We start from the raw sequence: 16,396 nt of genomic DNA, 5'->3' as shown, positions 1-16,396 counted from the left end.
CCAAGTCAGTCTGCCGCCGATCCCGACACAAAAGTGGACAAGGTCCACAACCTGATCACATTTTATGGTTAAAACTTTTTTAATTATGATTAATAATGTTTTTAATGTTTGATATGGCAAAAAATTGACCAATTTTAGCAACAGTAACAACCTAATACACTGTTCATTAGTGAAAACTTAGTATCGTCTTGTTTTAGGACATTGGGATTTCATTATCATCTCACTTTTGAGGACACTGGGGCTTAATTATCATTAACAGTGTTTAGTGTTTTATTCTTATCAGGTCCTACTGATCCCAAATAGCTAGGAGAAATTAAAAATGCATACCAAACAAAAGTTTGGGTCTCAGGAGGTTAAGGCCCCTTTACACTGCGTGAGTTTGGGCTGTCTGAGATGAAAGTTGACAATTGTGGAAGAAACGGGGGCCCAAGATAACACCATGACACAACTTTACTGACAGCCATTGTGACCAAAGACGGTGTGACAAATTTGGGTGTTTCCTCACAACAGGCTCGTTCAAGATGAACTTGACCTCAGGATGACATCAGTCAGCAGCAGTGGGGGGTGGTGGAAAAAACAGTTGTAGTCAAGTCGGACAGTTTCCAGCAGTTGTTGCGCCGTTACACAATAACGGTGGCCGGCTGTGAATCATGCCGACTTAAAAAGACATTGAAAGACTTTTTCCGTCGGTATCTAACGCAGAAGTAACTGCCCAAGCAGCGGTGTTTGACAACTTCAGCATGAGACCATGTTGGTCATGAACGGGGACTGTAGCTGTTTATTTCCGCATGTAGAGTTGGGCATTTTAACATTGGGGTCTATTAGGATTGATTCACTTTCTGAGCCAGGCTCAAGTGGCCATTTGAGGAACTGCAGTTTTTAGCACTTCAGCGATGGCTTCATTTCTCAGCCTCTGAGATTATTCAAAGTAAATGGGCTGTTGTTTCTGGAAGGAAAAGTTGCTGTTGAAATTTTAAGGTGGTAGAGGCGAAAGTATCAAAGGTGCAGTTTGCAAGTATAACCAAAACTATCTGCATGTCGAGCAGCACTAGGGATAAGTGAGAAAAAATTCTGTTTCGTGATTTGGTTGAACTGACCCTTTAATTCAAAGAGACAACTGATTCCTCTGAAATACTTTATTGTAAGCAGAATGATGGTAGGAGAAGATTGTTGCTAGCATGGCTACATACAGCCATGCAGCAGTAGCCAGACAGGATAGAGGAAGAGGAGTGATTAGTGTTGTGTGAGTGTGACCAGTTGTGTTTGTGTGTGTGCATGATGTGAAGTTGATGTGTAGTTTTTCCACATTGTCCTATCTGTGTATAAATGTTGAGTGTTTTGTATGCACTCTGCTAAAACCAGCACTGACTTTTGTTGTTTGCTCCTCTCCCCGCCGGCTACAGGACAAGTCGTCCCAGGCCCTCAGTCTGAGCAACGTGGCGGGGGTCTTCTACATCCTCGTCGGGGGCCTGGGCCTGGCCATGCTGGTGGCCCTCATCGAATTCTGCTACAAGTCGCGCAACGAGGCCAAGAGAATGAAGGTGGAGGCCCAGTCCCAACCCCAGTCCCAACACCCCCATTACCACCACCACTACTGCTACCCCTGCCAGAAAGGCAGCCCCCACCATAGCCCCGAGCCTAGCCAAAGCCAGAGCCCAAGGCCCAGCCCGGGCATCCACAACTTAGCCGAGTTTAGTGAGGTTTTCAATAGTTATGGCAGCGATGGGGAAGCTGATAAGATGTAGTTAGGATTTTCCGAGAAGGTTCGCCCAAGCCTTGCCCCCCCATCCCCCCACTAGCTCCCTGCACAGAGACTGTAAGTGAAACCTACCATATCCCCGTGCTAGCTTTGCCATGCTGAGTGACTGTCGTGACCAGTGGCAAAAATGCTTCCCACTTCTCTGTCTTATCTGCTCACCGTGTGGTCATGTGACGTTCTGGTCTGCGTTTTCGAGCTTTTTCTCTCAGTGTGACAGGAAGCGATGAGTCATCCTCAGACATGACGTCGCCTCTGCTGCTTCGCAGCTTGTGTGGCTGCAGACGTTGGCCCTCATTTATCAAGCGAGCATACCGTGTGACCCATTTCCCAGCCAAAATATAAATGTATTACTCCTCCTAAATCTGGTGGGAAGATAATTATCCTGTCTGGTTTTTATAGGAATTCAGTGTTGATTAATGCCATGATTGATTGCCCTCATCAAAATTTGATTCAGTTTTTAAGCCATTAAGGATAAAATGTAGAAATGAAAGTCAAGCTTACACAAATTAAGTAAGTCTAGTTTAATTGGCATGCAAAAAAATAAATTTCGAAATGTATTACAGGTTAACACATGGCACTTAAATCTGACAGAATTTGAGTGTTACTATTCAGACCAGCAGCTGTGGACTCGTAGCATCTCAAGAGGTAGGAAAGGCGTGTTAAATGAGGACCAATGTCTTTACTTGTACACACACGTCTACCCTTGTGAGGACATTTCATCAAACTGCAGTACATTCGTCCATCTAGTGTCTAGTTTGACGCTCCAGTACCTTGTTTTCTTCATAAAGAATCAAAAGTTCTTGTGAGGGCCTAAACACACACACTTGAACCTGAGTAATACATGCTGTAGCTGAGGGATTTCACTGTCTCAGGTCTGTCAGTTACAATAGGCCATCAATGTACAGTCACAGAACAAATTTAATGAGGAACCAGCCCTGAGAAAACAGGAAGCCCCATATAATAAACTCCTGTTTTAACACTGTACATTGTCAGGCCAAAGTTAAGTGAATCCCTTAGTGTATCCCTCAATGCTGAGCTGACTTTATTAATGTGAGCTGTTTGCTCCGGATATTTCCCCCAGGTCCTCGACCATTAGACTCTCAGATATCTTTTCACACTCGGTGTGTATCTGTCCAACGTGGTTATGTGTCCCCCATCAGCACTTCAGCACAAACTCTTCATTAGCTTGACTGTTGCTTAGTCAGCTTCCCTGTCCCACTGCCTGCAACTATCACTCTGTTGCTAATGGATTTACATGTAGTATGGGGCTGGCTTGATACTGTACTGAATGGCTATGAAAGGTGTTCTGCTACACTAATGTATCTATATACTGAACTGTACAGCTGTACTGTGATGTTTTTACACATAATGTTGAAGCAGATTGGAGTTTTAGTTCAATTCATCTTTCGTGGAAACAGAAGTAATCTCACTGCATAATGGACATGTTGAGTTGGGCAGACACAATGCTGGAGGAAATATAAACATTTCATACATTTTGGCATTTAGCTAGGCTAACTACTGTAACATAATACAGCCAGACTAGAGTTTGAGTCAGAAGCTGAAGTGCTGGGCTCCATAAAGTTTTCCTCTTTCACTTATCTCTTGCGTTTTTCACTGGGCCTAATGCAGAGTTCAGACTTCACGATATCAGCCCAATTATAGTCCGATGAGGCATTCTACGGAGTCGGCTCGGATTGTGAACGACAATGAGTGTTGTAGAGGACAACCCATTGTTATACCTCGTGTAGTGTGTCATAGTACGCAACACCTGACACAGTGTCTGTGATGCTTCACAACGTCCTGACAGAAAGTCTAGCATGTTTGATTTTCTTTTTGTCGTTCACGACTGCTCCCGTCACAGCCGTCACTTTGACCAATAGGAACACAGAGCAATTTGCTGCCGTGGACAACTGTATAACAACAGCCCAGTCTTTTATATATTTCCTCTAGGGATGTTACCACACAGAGTGAAAAGGGAAAAATGATGGTGTGAAACAGCAGAGGCACTTTGTCAACCCGCTGAGCACTGCCATTAGCATCAAGCTAGCAAACAATGTTATTTCTTCATAATAGAGGATATAAAGGAATAAAATCAAAAAATAGTGTCTTTTACTCACCACAACTGCAGAGGGTACCAGCTTCATTTGAACAGACTACATCATAAACGGGCTGTTATTTATTATTCCCTCTGTATTTTTCTATTTTTACTTTTTATGCACTCCTGTTTCCCTTGATAAAGTTAATGCATCACGCTGTCATTTCAAACTCAACACTCCCTGTAGCTGTTCAAATTTTAAAGCCCCTTATAACTTTGGTTGAGAGAAGCCCTTCATTTTCTAAAAAGGTTTTATTGTGAAACATTTGTAGGAACTTGTGGAGGATTCAGGCTGACGCAGAAGTTAGCATCGTCCCGGTTCCTTTGTCAAAAAGCCTATGGGTAGCAACTGTGGCTAACAGGGGTAGCCATAGTTACCGCAACTTCTTTGATGAATACAGTATTATTATAACAGATAGAAAAGATGTCAGAGTTTCAAATATTTGCAAGTAACATAAGAAAACTACTTTATTCACTAGGAGCTGTTGGGGTCCCAAAAATTTGTTGCATTTTGAAAACTTCTGGATAGAACAAGGACTACAAATGTAAGAAATGAATGGGGATAGCTCCGTCTCTTTCAGAAAAAGGTTAAGCTTTGTACAGCATATTGATTGAGGATAATCTCTAAACACTTTTGGCATGAAGATGTCCTAAAACTCCAATCTGCAACTGTACAATTTTTCTTATTTTCACCTGCTCCGTGCACAAACCTGCCTCTTTATTTCTCTCCTCAGCTAACATTTACAGAAGCCATGAGGAACAAGGCTCGTCTGTCCATCACAGGCAGCGTCGGGGAGAACGGACGGGTGCTGACACCCGACTGTCCCAAGGCCGTCCACACCGGGCCTCCCCTCCGCCAGAGCTCCGGCCTCGCCCTCGTCTCCTCTGAGCTCCCGTGAAAACCAAAAACCTCTCAAGTGCCTTATTCCAATAACAAGAAAAAAAGACAATAATCACACCGCCCACGAAACTACCAGAAACTAACCACTAGGAAACAGGATTGACACACCCAACAGGTCACCTCCAGTGGGCGAGATGGGACTGATGGAGGCGCAAACAACAAATCCCACTGTTAGAGGTTATGGCTTGTTGCGGCTCAATGATTTCTCTCGGAAATCAGTGGAAACCAGAGGCAGAACAATCTCAATTTTTTTACCGTGTGGAAGCGTTTGAATCAAAGGGTCACGGGAATCTACTGGAGCCATTCAACCTTTACCGCTCCAGTGATGTGAAGAGGAACAAGAGGGGGAAGGAAGTGAATAATATCATGATATATGATAAAGATGACGACCAGAAAACTGTAAACTTGAAACTGAAAACTGTGCATTTTTTTTGGATTGCTGTGAATTGGCAAAAAAAACTGAACCACAATCAAGATTGTTTTCAAACTGAACAGTATTTGCTACACAGACATGAGCAGCGTTCAAGAGACAACAATCTCAGTAGATATCAGTGACACTGGGAGGGCTGTAGCCCAGTGCCGTGAAGATATGACGAAAAATATTTGTATTCATAATAACAAAAATGAAATCTATTGGTATTGAATATATGAGCAAACATAGGAAACTGTGAAAATAAGTAAATATGTATATTCCATGAAAAAATGAAGACTTTAGCTGTACATAGGGACGACTGTGTAACATGCTTGCTTTTTAAACAGATGTACATAGCAGATACTGTAGTGGACAGACAGACAGTTCTTTTTTTGTAAATCATCTTTAAAGATTTTATTCATCGCAATAATGAAAAAGATGATGCCACTTGAAGGAGGAGACGTGTGGAAGGCAGTGTTAAAATTTGTTACGTGTTGAATACTTAACTGTATTATATAGGAACATTCAAACTCTAAATGTGAAGGGGTATCAACTGCCCAAATATTCTGATACCTGTTGCATACAAATTCATTAATATATTCAACAATGAATGTTAAGTAGCTCCACCCCCAATCCTTAAACCACACCCCTCACTGTGCAGACATAGACCCAGAGAGTTGCTCATGAGTAGAGCTTTATAAATCAAGTTTCCGCAGTCAGAATATAACTATTTTTTTCATTCTTTGATCTATTTTTTGTACTGAGAAATTAAAAAGAAACTGTCTGTCTCCTGGTTTTAAATGTTGACAGTCAAGTACTATCTGGGTAGATCTATTAGACCATTATGTGTGTGGAGACATGAGTCGAAAAAACCATGATGGGAAATTGAAAAATGCCATTTCTCTCTCACTATATGTTATTTTAAGTGTCTATTTCCAGTAAGACGTTTGAACCTGAGCTGATGAAGCCACTGTTTGTATGTTGAACAATGATTATAGAGCCCTTCCTTATTGAAACACTGTGGATCCCCCGGGGAGGCTGGACACTGTAGCAGAAATGTATTTGCTCCAGTCTTGCTATGACTGAAGTGTCCTCATCTCTTTTTTTTGGAAACTGGAAGGACAATCTGCAATAGGTTACAAGAAGACACATCTTCAGCAAACACCAGCCAACGACGGCGTTGGTTCTAAATGTTTTTTATTTATTCCCGGTTCTCATCCGGTCCGTTCCCGTGCACATGCTGTGGCTGGACAGGGAAGTTTGCAGCGGAGAAACCAGCGGAAATATTTCAGGTCATGCCTTTTTTTGTCCTGTCATCTGTCTTTAGAGCTGAAGTGTAATATGGCGTCTTATTTTGGTTGACTTGTACATCTTTATTTTGATCTTTTTTAAGTAAAAACAAATTTCAAATTGCAATGTGCTGTGTCGTTATTTGAAGCATGGTTGATAGTTGTGTTTATGCCCTGCAAGCATGGGTGGATCCTGAGACAATGGCCCCCTGGGCACAGACGTCTCCTACACAGGTGCAAGACACGCACAGTGTTCTCAGAGTCAAGGATGCTTCCTTGGTTGGACGGGTCCTTCCAAGTCAGGTCCCACAAGATGCGAGGCAAGACTCCTTGCTAGTGTAAAATGAGATCTATTGTCGTGAGGATGTATCCAATAGATTGTCTTGTTTTTTTGTGTTCATTATTTTGGTGCAGCATCTGCATCACTGCAGAAGCTGCACCAAAATAATGACGGTCTGTCGTGGTGAAGAGGGAACTGAGCTGGAAGGCAAAGCTTTCAATTTACTGGTCCATGTATGTCCCAACCCTCACCTATGGTCACAAACTCTGGGTAGTGACCGAAAGAACGAGATCGCAAATACAAACGGTCGAAATGAGTTTCCTCAGAGGGGTGTCTGGGCTCAGCCTTAGAGATAGGGTATGGAGTTCAGACATCTAGAGGGAGCTCGGAGTAGAGCCGCTGCTCCTGCGTCGAAAGGGGTCAGTTGAGGTGGTTCATGCACGTCCCACTGGTAAGAGGCCCTGGGGCAGACCCAGAACACACTGGAAGGATTACATATTTCATCTGGCCTGGGAACACCTTGGGGTCCCCCAGGAGGAGCTGGAAAGTGTTGCTGGGGAGAGGGATGTCTGGGGTGCTTTGCTTGGTCTGCTGCTGCTGTGACCCGGCTCCTGATAAGCGGATGAAAATGGATGGATGGATTATTTTGCATCCACATAACTTAATATTAACTACATTCGTATATTGTTTACATATTTTATTTTGCTCTTTACGTTAACTTTGGAACTATTTAATATTCCGCACCTTACGTGAAGGTATTGAGAGCTATGATTAAGTTTGGCTGTGTGACATTTATAAGATGTGAGATGCCACTATTGTTGTCAATGTTCAGTTGTCCTACGTTCTTTTTTCGGCCATTAAAGTGGAACAAGTTAAACAGAGAAGCTGTCCCTCTGCTCTTACTTCGCCCACGGCCCTTTGATAGTTAATTCAGTAATTCGTAAGTTTCTAGGTAAGACAGGAGAGAGAAACCTGCCTTACACTAGCATTCAGTGAACACCCATTGGAACAGGCTAGCGAGTGTCCAGGTGTGTGTCATTTAAGAGGCCCAAAATTCAATTATGGGCAAAAAACTGGGGTTACTTCATGCCTGCTGAGGATACACACATTCATCCTTGAAAATTCTCTAAAGGAAGGACTCGGTCCTCAGTAGAATTCAAAGGACCCTTGACATTGGAACAGTCCTTCGGTGGGATTCGATGACATAGCCTCCTTAAAATTAAGCAATTTAAGGATCTTTCCTTGACTCTGAGAAGCACCAACAGACTTTATAATGGTTTCGCCTTTTGTTGTTGTTGTTGTTTTACATGTCTTTGTAGTTGTTATGCATCTTTTTGTGTCTGTGTGGTAATTTTGTCTCACCTTGTGAGCTTTGAGTCTATTTGTAATTGTCTTGTGTCTCTTTGAGATAACTCTGTGTCCTTTTTGGTCATTTTGTTGCTTTGTAATTATTTTGTGTCTCTTCTCAATTCCTTTGCATCTCTTTGTTGTCATTTTGAGTCTCTTCCCGGTGTTGATTTGAGTGACACTTTGCAGGTGAAGGGCAGGGGGGCCCTGCGCCTGTGTCTGATACGTCCAGTAATCCATCCAGGTCTGCAAGCAAAATATGCTGACTAGTGTATTTATTTTCCTTAGTGAATGAATCCAAATGTTTTGGCGACCCCTTGACCAAAGTCCCAAGACCCCCAAGGGCAACCAAAAGCCTCAGATCTGATGTGTCACAACTGCTTTGTAACAAAATTCTATGAATGCTAACTTTGTTAGGAAATATGTACCACTAAAGCACAATATGGACGGTCCTAAAGGAATGGTTTGATGTTTTTGGAAATACACTTATTCTCTTTCTTTCCTCAGAAAGTCTCCACTCACATCCAAGAAGTATTAAATTCTCAAATAGTGGACAGGGCCTTTATTTACCTCAACTGCAGAGGGTACCAGGCCTTTATTTGAAGCAGGCTTATATTAGAGAGAGGCTGTTTTCTCTAGTCCCCTTTTATATTGCTGAATTTATTGAATTGAAGTCATGGCAATGTGTATTATTTTAAGTTAGCATACATGTTTTATAACAGGCATCTGGAGTTTAACTATCCTGGCTTATTTTCCACAGGCCTGTATTTGGGACCGGCCCTTGTTTGGGACTGGCCATTAATTGACTACCAGCCTGTCTTTGAGAAAATATGGTAGTCCAGCACATAACCCTCCTGTCAAAACATAAAATGTCACTCTTACAGTTGGGTTTGGGTTTAAACAGGTTAAACAAACAAGATATAACGTGAATAAGTTAGCTTTAAAGGGTCCTGGGTCCAGCGTTAATGGTAAGTTAAGCTAACTGGCTGCTGGCAGTAAACATCAAAGTGTCAATCTTATTTGTAAATCTAAGTTTCAAAAAGCAAATAAATCTACTTCCCAAAATGCTAAACTATTCTTTTGAAGTGTACTACTTTATTTTCTGATTTTGAGTCCCTATTTTGAAATTTAGCTTTAAGCCCTTTATATTTTCATCTAAAAGTGTGCATATCTGGTGCATATATGTAGATAAATTAGCATTTAATCAATTTACCACACATCAAATCTGAGCTCAGGTAGTACCAGGCATATACACCCATCAGCCAAAACATTAAAACCAGTGGTAGGTGAAGTGAGTAACATTGATCATTTTGTTATAATGCATTGTTCTGCTGGGAAACTTTGGTCATGGCATTCAGGTGGATGCCACCTGACACCCTCCACCCACCCAAACACCACTGTGGGCCAAGTAAAATGAGCCATGCCGCACCACAAAAGCTGCTCAGGAATGGCCTGAGGAACGTGACAAAAAGCTCAAGGTGTCGACCTGGCCTCCAAATTTCCCACACCCCAATCTGATTGAGTGTCCTGGAAAGTGCTGGTACCCCACCTCACAACTGAAAGGTCTCAAATGATCCGAAGCCAGCACCCCAGTGCCAGACACCACAGGACACCTTCCAGAGGTCATGTGTCCATGCCTTGACATGTCAGAGACAAGTCCGATCCAGGGAGGCCCCACCGTGGATTAGGGGTACCTCTGAGGTACCAGCACGTCCCATGAATGCTTGATGAGATTTGGATCTGGGGAATTTGGATGCCAGGTCGACACCTTGAGCTTCTTTTCACTGTTACTCAACTTACCCACCACTCACTGGTTTTAATATTCTGGCTGATCGGTGTAAATGCACAAACTTGCTGAAAGAGTGAGAGGAATGGATGGGTTTTGAGGAGCCAAATTTCCCATTTGAGAAATATCAAAATATATCAGAAAGGGAAGATTCCCATGAAACGTATTCAGCAGGCTAACCCTTATACAAAGAATGAAGCCTCATAATCTAGAAGGCATCTCGTTTCAATAGAGCCAGACGATGTAAAATAGTGACCACTGTGGCCACAAGTGGTAAGTACAGGTTAAAGGCATATTGATATTTGTGTGTGATATTTGATGTATTTACTGATGGTGCATTCGTTTTCTACTCGGAGGTCGGAAATTCCCAGTTCCCAGTCGGAAGTTTAAACTTGAACGCACCCTGAGGTTGGATTTCCAACTCGGAAACTTGGAGCAACCACATCAACCCCGACTTACGAATTCAAAATGCATACATAGTGAGTAAACCATAGAGTAAACACTCTGCTAAAGTACTGTTTATAGCAATTTTATCTTATTTGTTTTACATTAGGTCAGCCTCATCTGCGGCTTTCATCAGTTGGAGTGCATGATGGTTTTGAAGATGTCTATACGAAAGTGCAAGGGAAACAAAGGCTTTCTTGCAGGCGTCCATGTTTTTTTCCGACTTGTCCACCGTCGTCAACTAGAACGCAAAAACTGTTGTCAACTCGGAGGTGACGTCATTCCCGCTTCCAACTTAGTTAGTAATATTCGTCTCTAGGTGGGTGCACAACACGCGTGCACTCTGCTCAGACACACACGGAGCAGCCACACATGCAAAAGATAACATAAAAATATGATTACAATATGAAAGGTTACTATTGTGCACATTAAAATATTTATCAGAAACACGTCTTAATGGTCAGTCATTAATCAGAATGATCTAATCGCAGTAATAAAGATCATCATAATCTGTAATAATGACAAATGAAATTGTGAATTATCTGACCAATCAATCATTTTTTTGATTGAAAACCAAAGCCCACACATTGCATTTATTTTAACATGTTATAGTAGGCTACATTATATACTAGGCTACATTATATTATATTATTATATTGTTATCTGAGTGTAGAGAGGACACACATGCAAATAAGAGGCAGAACACAGCTCTAGGAAACATGTGAAAACAATTAACAAACGGGGGAGAAAATGCTGAACAGGTCCTAGCTGCAGGATCAGCACCTTGGGGAGCTCTGCGGCAGTCCTGACAGCTGTGCTCTGTTATATGATGAAAACAGGTTTGAATAATATTCCACAGATATTTAGAAAGATCTATCTTGTATTAGTGATCCCACGCCTGCTTTACCTCGGGCAGCTTGGGTGCCTGTCTGCTGTCCCCGTAGATCTGGTTCTGACAGGCCTTCACCTCCCGCACGAGGAGATCCGTCTCCTCAGCAGTAAAACGCTCACTCTTTCCAGTTGGTAGGTCCGCCATCTAACTAGCTCTCCGCCATGCGCGCCAATCGCGCCTCTTTTAAAGGGAATGAGAGGTTACACTCTGATTGGCTTATTGAATGATACGCCCAAAACACACCCATGACTAATTCACAGAGTAAGTCCAACCCTTTTAGACTCTCCGCCATGGCACACAGTCTGAAAATGCGCTGTCTAACTAGCAAGTGACTGGGACACGCCCATGCGCCGCACGCCTGGTGCTTCGCGTTTTAGACCATCTAAATAGGGCCCTATCACTTTTTTATCATATTTTGGACGACATACTATACTATGACATTTTTATCATATTTTGAACGACATACTATACTATGACATTTTTATCATATTTTGAACGTCATACTATACTATGACTTTTTTATGACATTTTGGACGACATACTATACTATGACGTTTTTATCACATTTTGGATGTCATACTATATACTATGACGTTTTTAGCAAAATTTGGACATCATACTATACTATGAGGTTTTTTCATATTTTGGATGTTATACTGTACTATGACGTTTTCATGACATTTTGGACGACATACTTTACTATTACCTTTTTATCATATTTTGGACGTCATACTATACTATGTTGTTTTTATCCTACTTTGGATGTTATACTGTACTATGACGTTTTCATGACATTTTGGACGACATACTTTACTATTACCTTTTTATCATATTTTGGACGTCATACTATACTATGTTGTTTTTATCATATTTTGGACGTTATACTGTACTATGACGTTTTCATGACATTTTGGATGACATACTATAACGTTTTTATCATATTTTGGACGACATACTATACTATGACTTTTTTATGACATTTTGGACAACATACTATACTATGACGTTTTTATCATATTTTGGACGACATACTATACTATGACTTTTTTATCATATTTTTGACGACATACTATACTATGACTTTATGACATTTTGGACGACATACTATACTATGACTTTTTTATCATATTTTTGACGACATACTATACTATGACTTTATGACATTTTGGACGACATACTATACTATGACTTTTTTATCATATTTTTGACGACATACTATACTATGATTTTTTTATCATATTTTGGACGACATACTACACTATGACTTTTTTATGACATTTTGGACGTCATACTACACTATCATGTATTTTTCATATTTTGGACAACATACTATACTATACTATGACGTTTTGATCATATTTTGGACAACATACTATACTATGACTTTTTTATCATATTTTGGATGACATACTATACTATGACTTTTTCATGACATTTTGGACGTCATACTATACTATGACGTTTTTATCATATTTTGGACGACATACTATACTATGACTTTTTTATGACATTTTGGAGGTCATACTATACTATGACGTTTTTATGATATTTTGGACGACATACTATACTATGACTTTTTTATGACATTTTGGAGGTCATACTATACTATGACGTTTTTATCATATTTTGGATGACATACTATAATATGACTTTTTTATCATATTTTGGACGACATACTATACTATGACTTTTTTGTGACATTTTGGACGACATACTATACTATGACTTTATGACATTTTGGATGACATACTATACTATGACTTTATGACATTTTGGACGACATACTATACTATGACGTTTTTATCATATTTTGGACGACATACTATACTATGACTTTTTTATGACATTTTGGACGACATACTATACTATGACCTTTTTTTAATATTTTGGATGACATACTATACTATGAGGTTTTTATCATATTTTGGATGACATACTATACTATGACTTTTTTATCATATTTTGGACGACATTCTATACTATGACTTTTTCATGACATTTTGGACGTCATACTATACTGTCACGTGTTTTTCATATTTTGGACGTCATACCATACTAGGACTTTTTTTATGACATTTTGGACGTCATACTATACTATAACGTGTTTTTCATATTTTGGACGACATACTATACTATGATTTTTTTATGACATTTTGGACGACATACTATACTATGACGTTTTGATCATTTTTTGGACGACATACTATACTATGATTTTTTTTATGACATTTTGGACGTCATACTATACTATGAGGTTTTTATCATATTTTGGATGACAAACTATACTATGACTTTTTTATCATATTTTGGACGACATTCTATACTATGACTTTTTCATGACATTTTGGACGTCATACTATACTGTCACATGTTTTTCATATTTTGGACGTCATACCATGCTAGGACTTTTTTTATGACATTTTGGACGTCATACTATACTATAACGTGTTTTTCATATTTTGGACGACATACTATACTATGATTTTTTTATGACATTTTGGACGACATACTATACTATGACGTTTTGATCATTTTTTGGACGACATACTATACTATGATTTTTTTTATGACATTTTGGACGACATACTATACTATGACGTGTTTTTCATATTTTGGACATACTATACTATGACGTTTTTATCATATTTTGGACGACACACTATACTATGACGTTTTTATCATATTTTGGATGACATACTATACTATGACTTTTTTATGACATTTTGGACGTCATACTACACTATGATGTGTTTTTCATATATTGGACAACATACTATACTATGACGTTTTTATCATATTTTGGACGACATACTATACTATACTATGACTTTTTTATCATATTTTGGACAACATACTATACTATGACTTTTTTATGACATTTTGGACGTCATACTACACTATGATGTGTTTTTCATATATTGGACAACATACTATACTATGACTTTTTTATCATATTTGACTATGATAAAAACGTCATACTATACTATACTATACTATGAGTTTTTTATGACATTTTGGACGTCATACTGTACTATGACGTTTTTATCATATGTTGGACGAAATAATATGACTTTTTCATGACATTTTGGACGTCATACTATACTATGACGTGTTTTTCATATTTTGAATGACATACTATATTATGACGGTTTTATCATATTTTGGACGACATACTATACTATGACTTTTTCATCATATTTTGGACGACATACTATACTATGACTTTTTCATGACATTTTGGACGTCATACTATACTGTCACGTGTTTTTCATATTTTGGACGTCATACCATACTAGGACTTTTTTTATGACATTTTGGACGTCATACTGTACTATGACATGTTTTTCATATTTTGGACGACATACTATACTATGATTTTTTTATGACATTTTGGACGACATACTATACTATGACGTTTTTATCATATTTTGGACGACATACTATGCTATGACTTTTTTTTATCATATTTTGGACGACATACTATACTATGACTTTTTTTATGACATTTTGGACGTCATAGTATACTATGACGTGTTTTTCATATTTTGGACGACATACAATACTATGACGTTTTTATGACATTTTGGACGACATACTATACTATGACGTTTTTATCATATTTTGGACGACATACTATACTATGACTTTTTTATCATATTTTGGACGACATACTATACTATGACTTTTTTATGACATTTTGGACGACATACTATACTATGACTTTTTTTATGACATTTTGGACGTCATAGTATACTATGACGTGTTTTTCATATTTTGGACGACATACAATACTATGACGTTTTTATCATATTTTGGACGACATACTATACTATGACGTTTTTATCATATTTTGGACGACATACTATACTATGACTTTTTTATCATATTTTGGACGACATACTATACTATGACTTTTTTATGACATTTTGGACGTCATACTATACTATGACTTTTTTATGACATTTTGGACGTCATACTACACTATGATGTGTTTTTCATATATTGGACAACATACTATACTATGACGTTTTTATCATATTTGACTATGATAAAAACGTCATACTATACTATACTATACTATACTATACTAGTTTTTTATGACATTTTGGACGTCATACTGTACTATGACGTTTTTATCATATGTTGGACGAAATACTATAATATGACTTTTTCATGACATTTTGGACGTCATACTATACTATGACGTGTTTTTCATATTTTGAATGACATACTATATTATGACGTTTTTATCATATTTTGGACGACATACTACACTATGACGTTTTTATCATATTTTGGACGGCATACTATGACTTTTTTATCATATTTTGGACGACATACTATACTATGGCTTTTTTATGACATTTTGGATGACATACTATACTATGACTTTTTTTAATCATATTTTGGATGACATACTATACTATGACTTTTTTATGACATTTTGGACAACATACTATACTATGATTTTTTTATGACATCTTCGATGACATACTATGCTATGACGTTCTTATCATATTTTGGACGACATACTATACTATGACTTTTTTTTATGACATTTTGGACATCATGCTATACTATGACGTTTTTATCAAATTTTGGACGTCATACCATACTATGTCGTTTCTATCATATTTTGGATGTCATACTATACTATGATGTTTTCATGACATTTTGGACAACATACTATAACGTTTTTATCATATTTTGGATGACATACTATACTATGACTTTTTTATGACATTTTGGATGACATACTATACTATGACTTTTTTATCATATTTTGGACGTCATACTATACTATGACTTTTTAATGACATTTTGGACGACATACTATACTATGATTTTTTTATGACATCTTGGATGACATACTATGCTATGACGTTCTTATCATATTTTGGACGACATACTATACTATGACTTTTTTTACAACATTTTGGACATCAGACCATAGTATGAGGTTTTTTTCATATTTTGGATGATATAGTATAGTATGATGTTATGATGTAGTATCCTTTGAGTATTTCAAAAATTACTTCTTCACGATATACTATGACTGTTACAATCACTTTTTCATGACATACTGACTTCTTTCATCAATTATTATAACATGTAATACAATGGCTTTTATTGGTCACTGGTATGACTGTTATGGCATTTTCTTGACATACTATATTATACTAGACTTTCT

At 38.4% G+C, this 16,396-nt stretch overlaps 1 protein-coding gene across 2 annotated transcripts in view; it reads left to right on the top strand.

Moving 5' to 3' along the window:
- LOC117269805 (glutamate receptor 4) overlaps window positions 1-6,582 on the top strand; it is a 188,169-nt gene extending 181,587 nt beyond the window's left edge. For both annotated transcript variants that reach the window (XM_033647147.2, XM_033647139.2), the window contains exons 15-16: window positions 1,404-1,541; window positions 4,589-6,582. In XM_033647147.2, the coding sequence (XP_033503038.1) occupies window positions 1,404-1,541; window positions 4,589-4,753 (303 nt within the window). In that variant the 3' untranslated portion in view covers window positions 4,754-6,582. The remainder of the gene's footprint in view (window positions 1-1,403; window positions 1,542-4,588) is intronic.
- Window positions 6,583-16,396: the final 9,814 nt, after the last annotated feature.

Source organism: Epinephelus lanceolatus, chromosome 11, assembly GCF_041903045.1.
Source record: "Epinephelus lanceolatus isolate andai-2023 chromosome 11, ASM4190304v1, whole genome shotgun sequence".
In the NCBI taxonomy this organism is placed as follows: Eukaryota; Metazoa; Chordata; class Actinopteri; order Perciformes; family Serranidae; genus Epinephelus; species Epinephelus lanceolatus.
The sequence above is the reverse complement of the archived record's forward strand: the minus strand, read 5'-3'. Positions and strand labels throughout refer to the sequence as shown.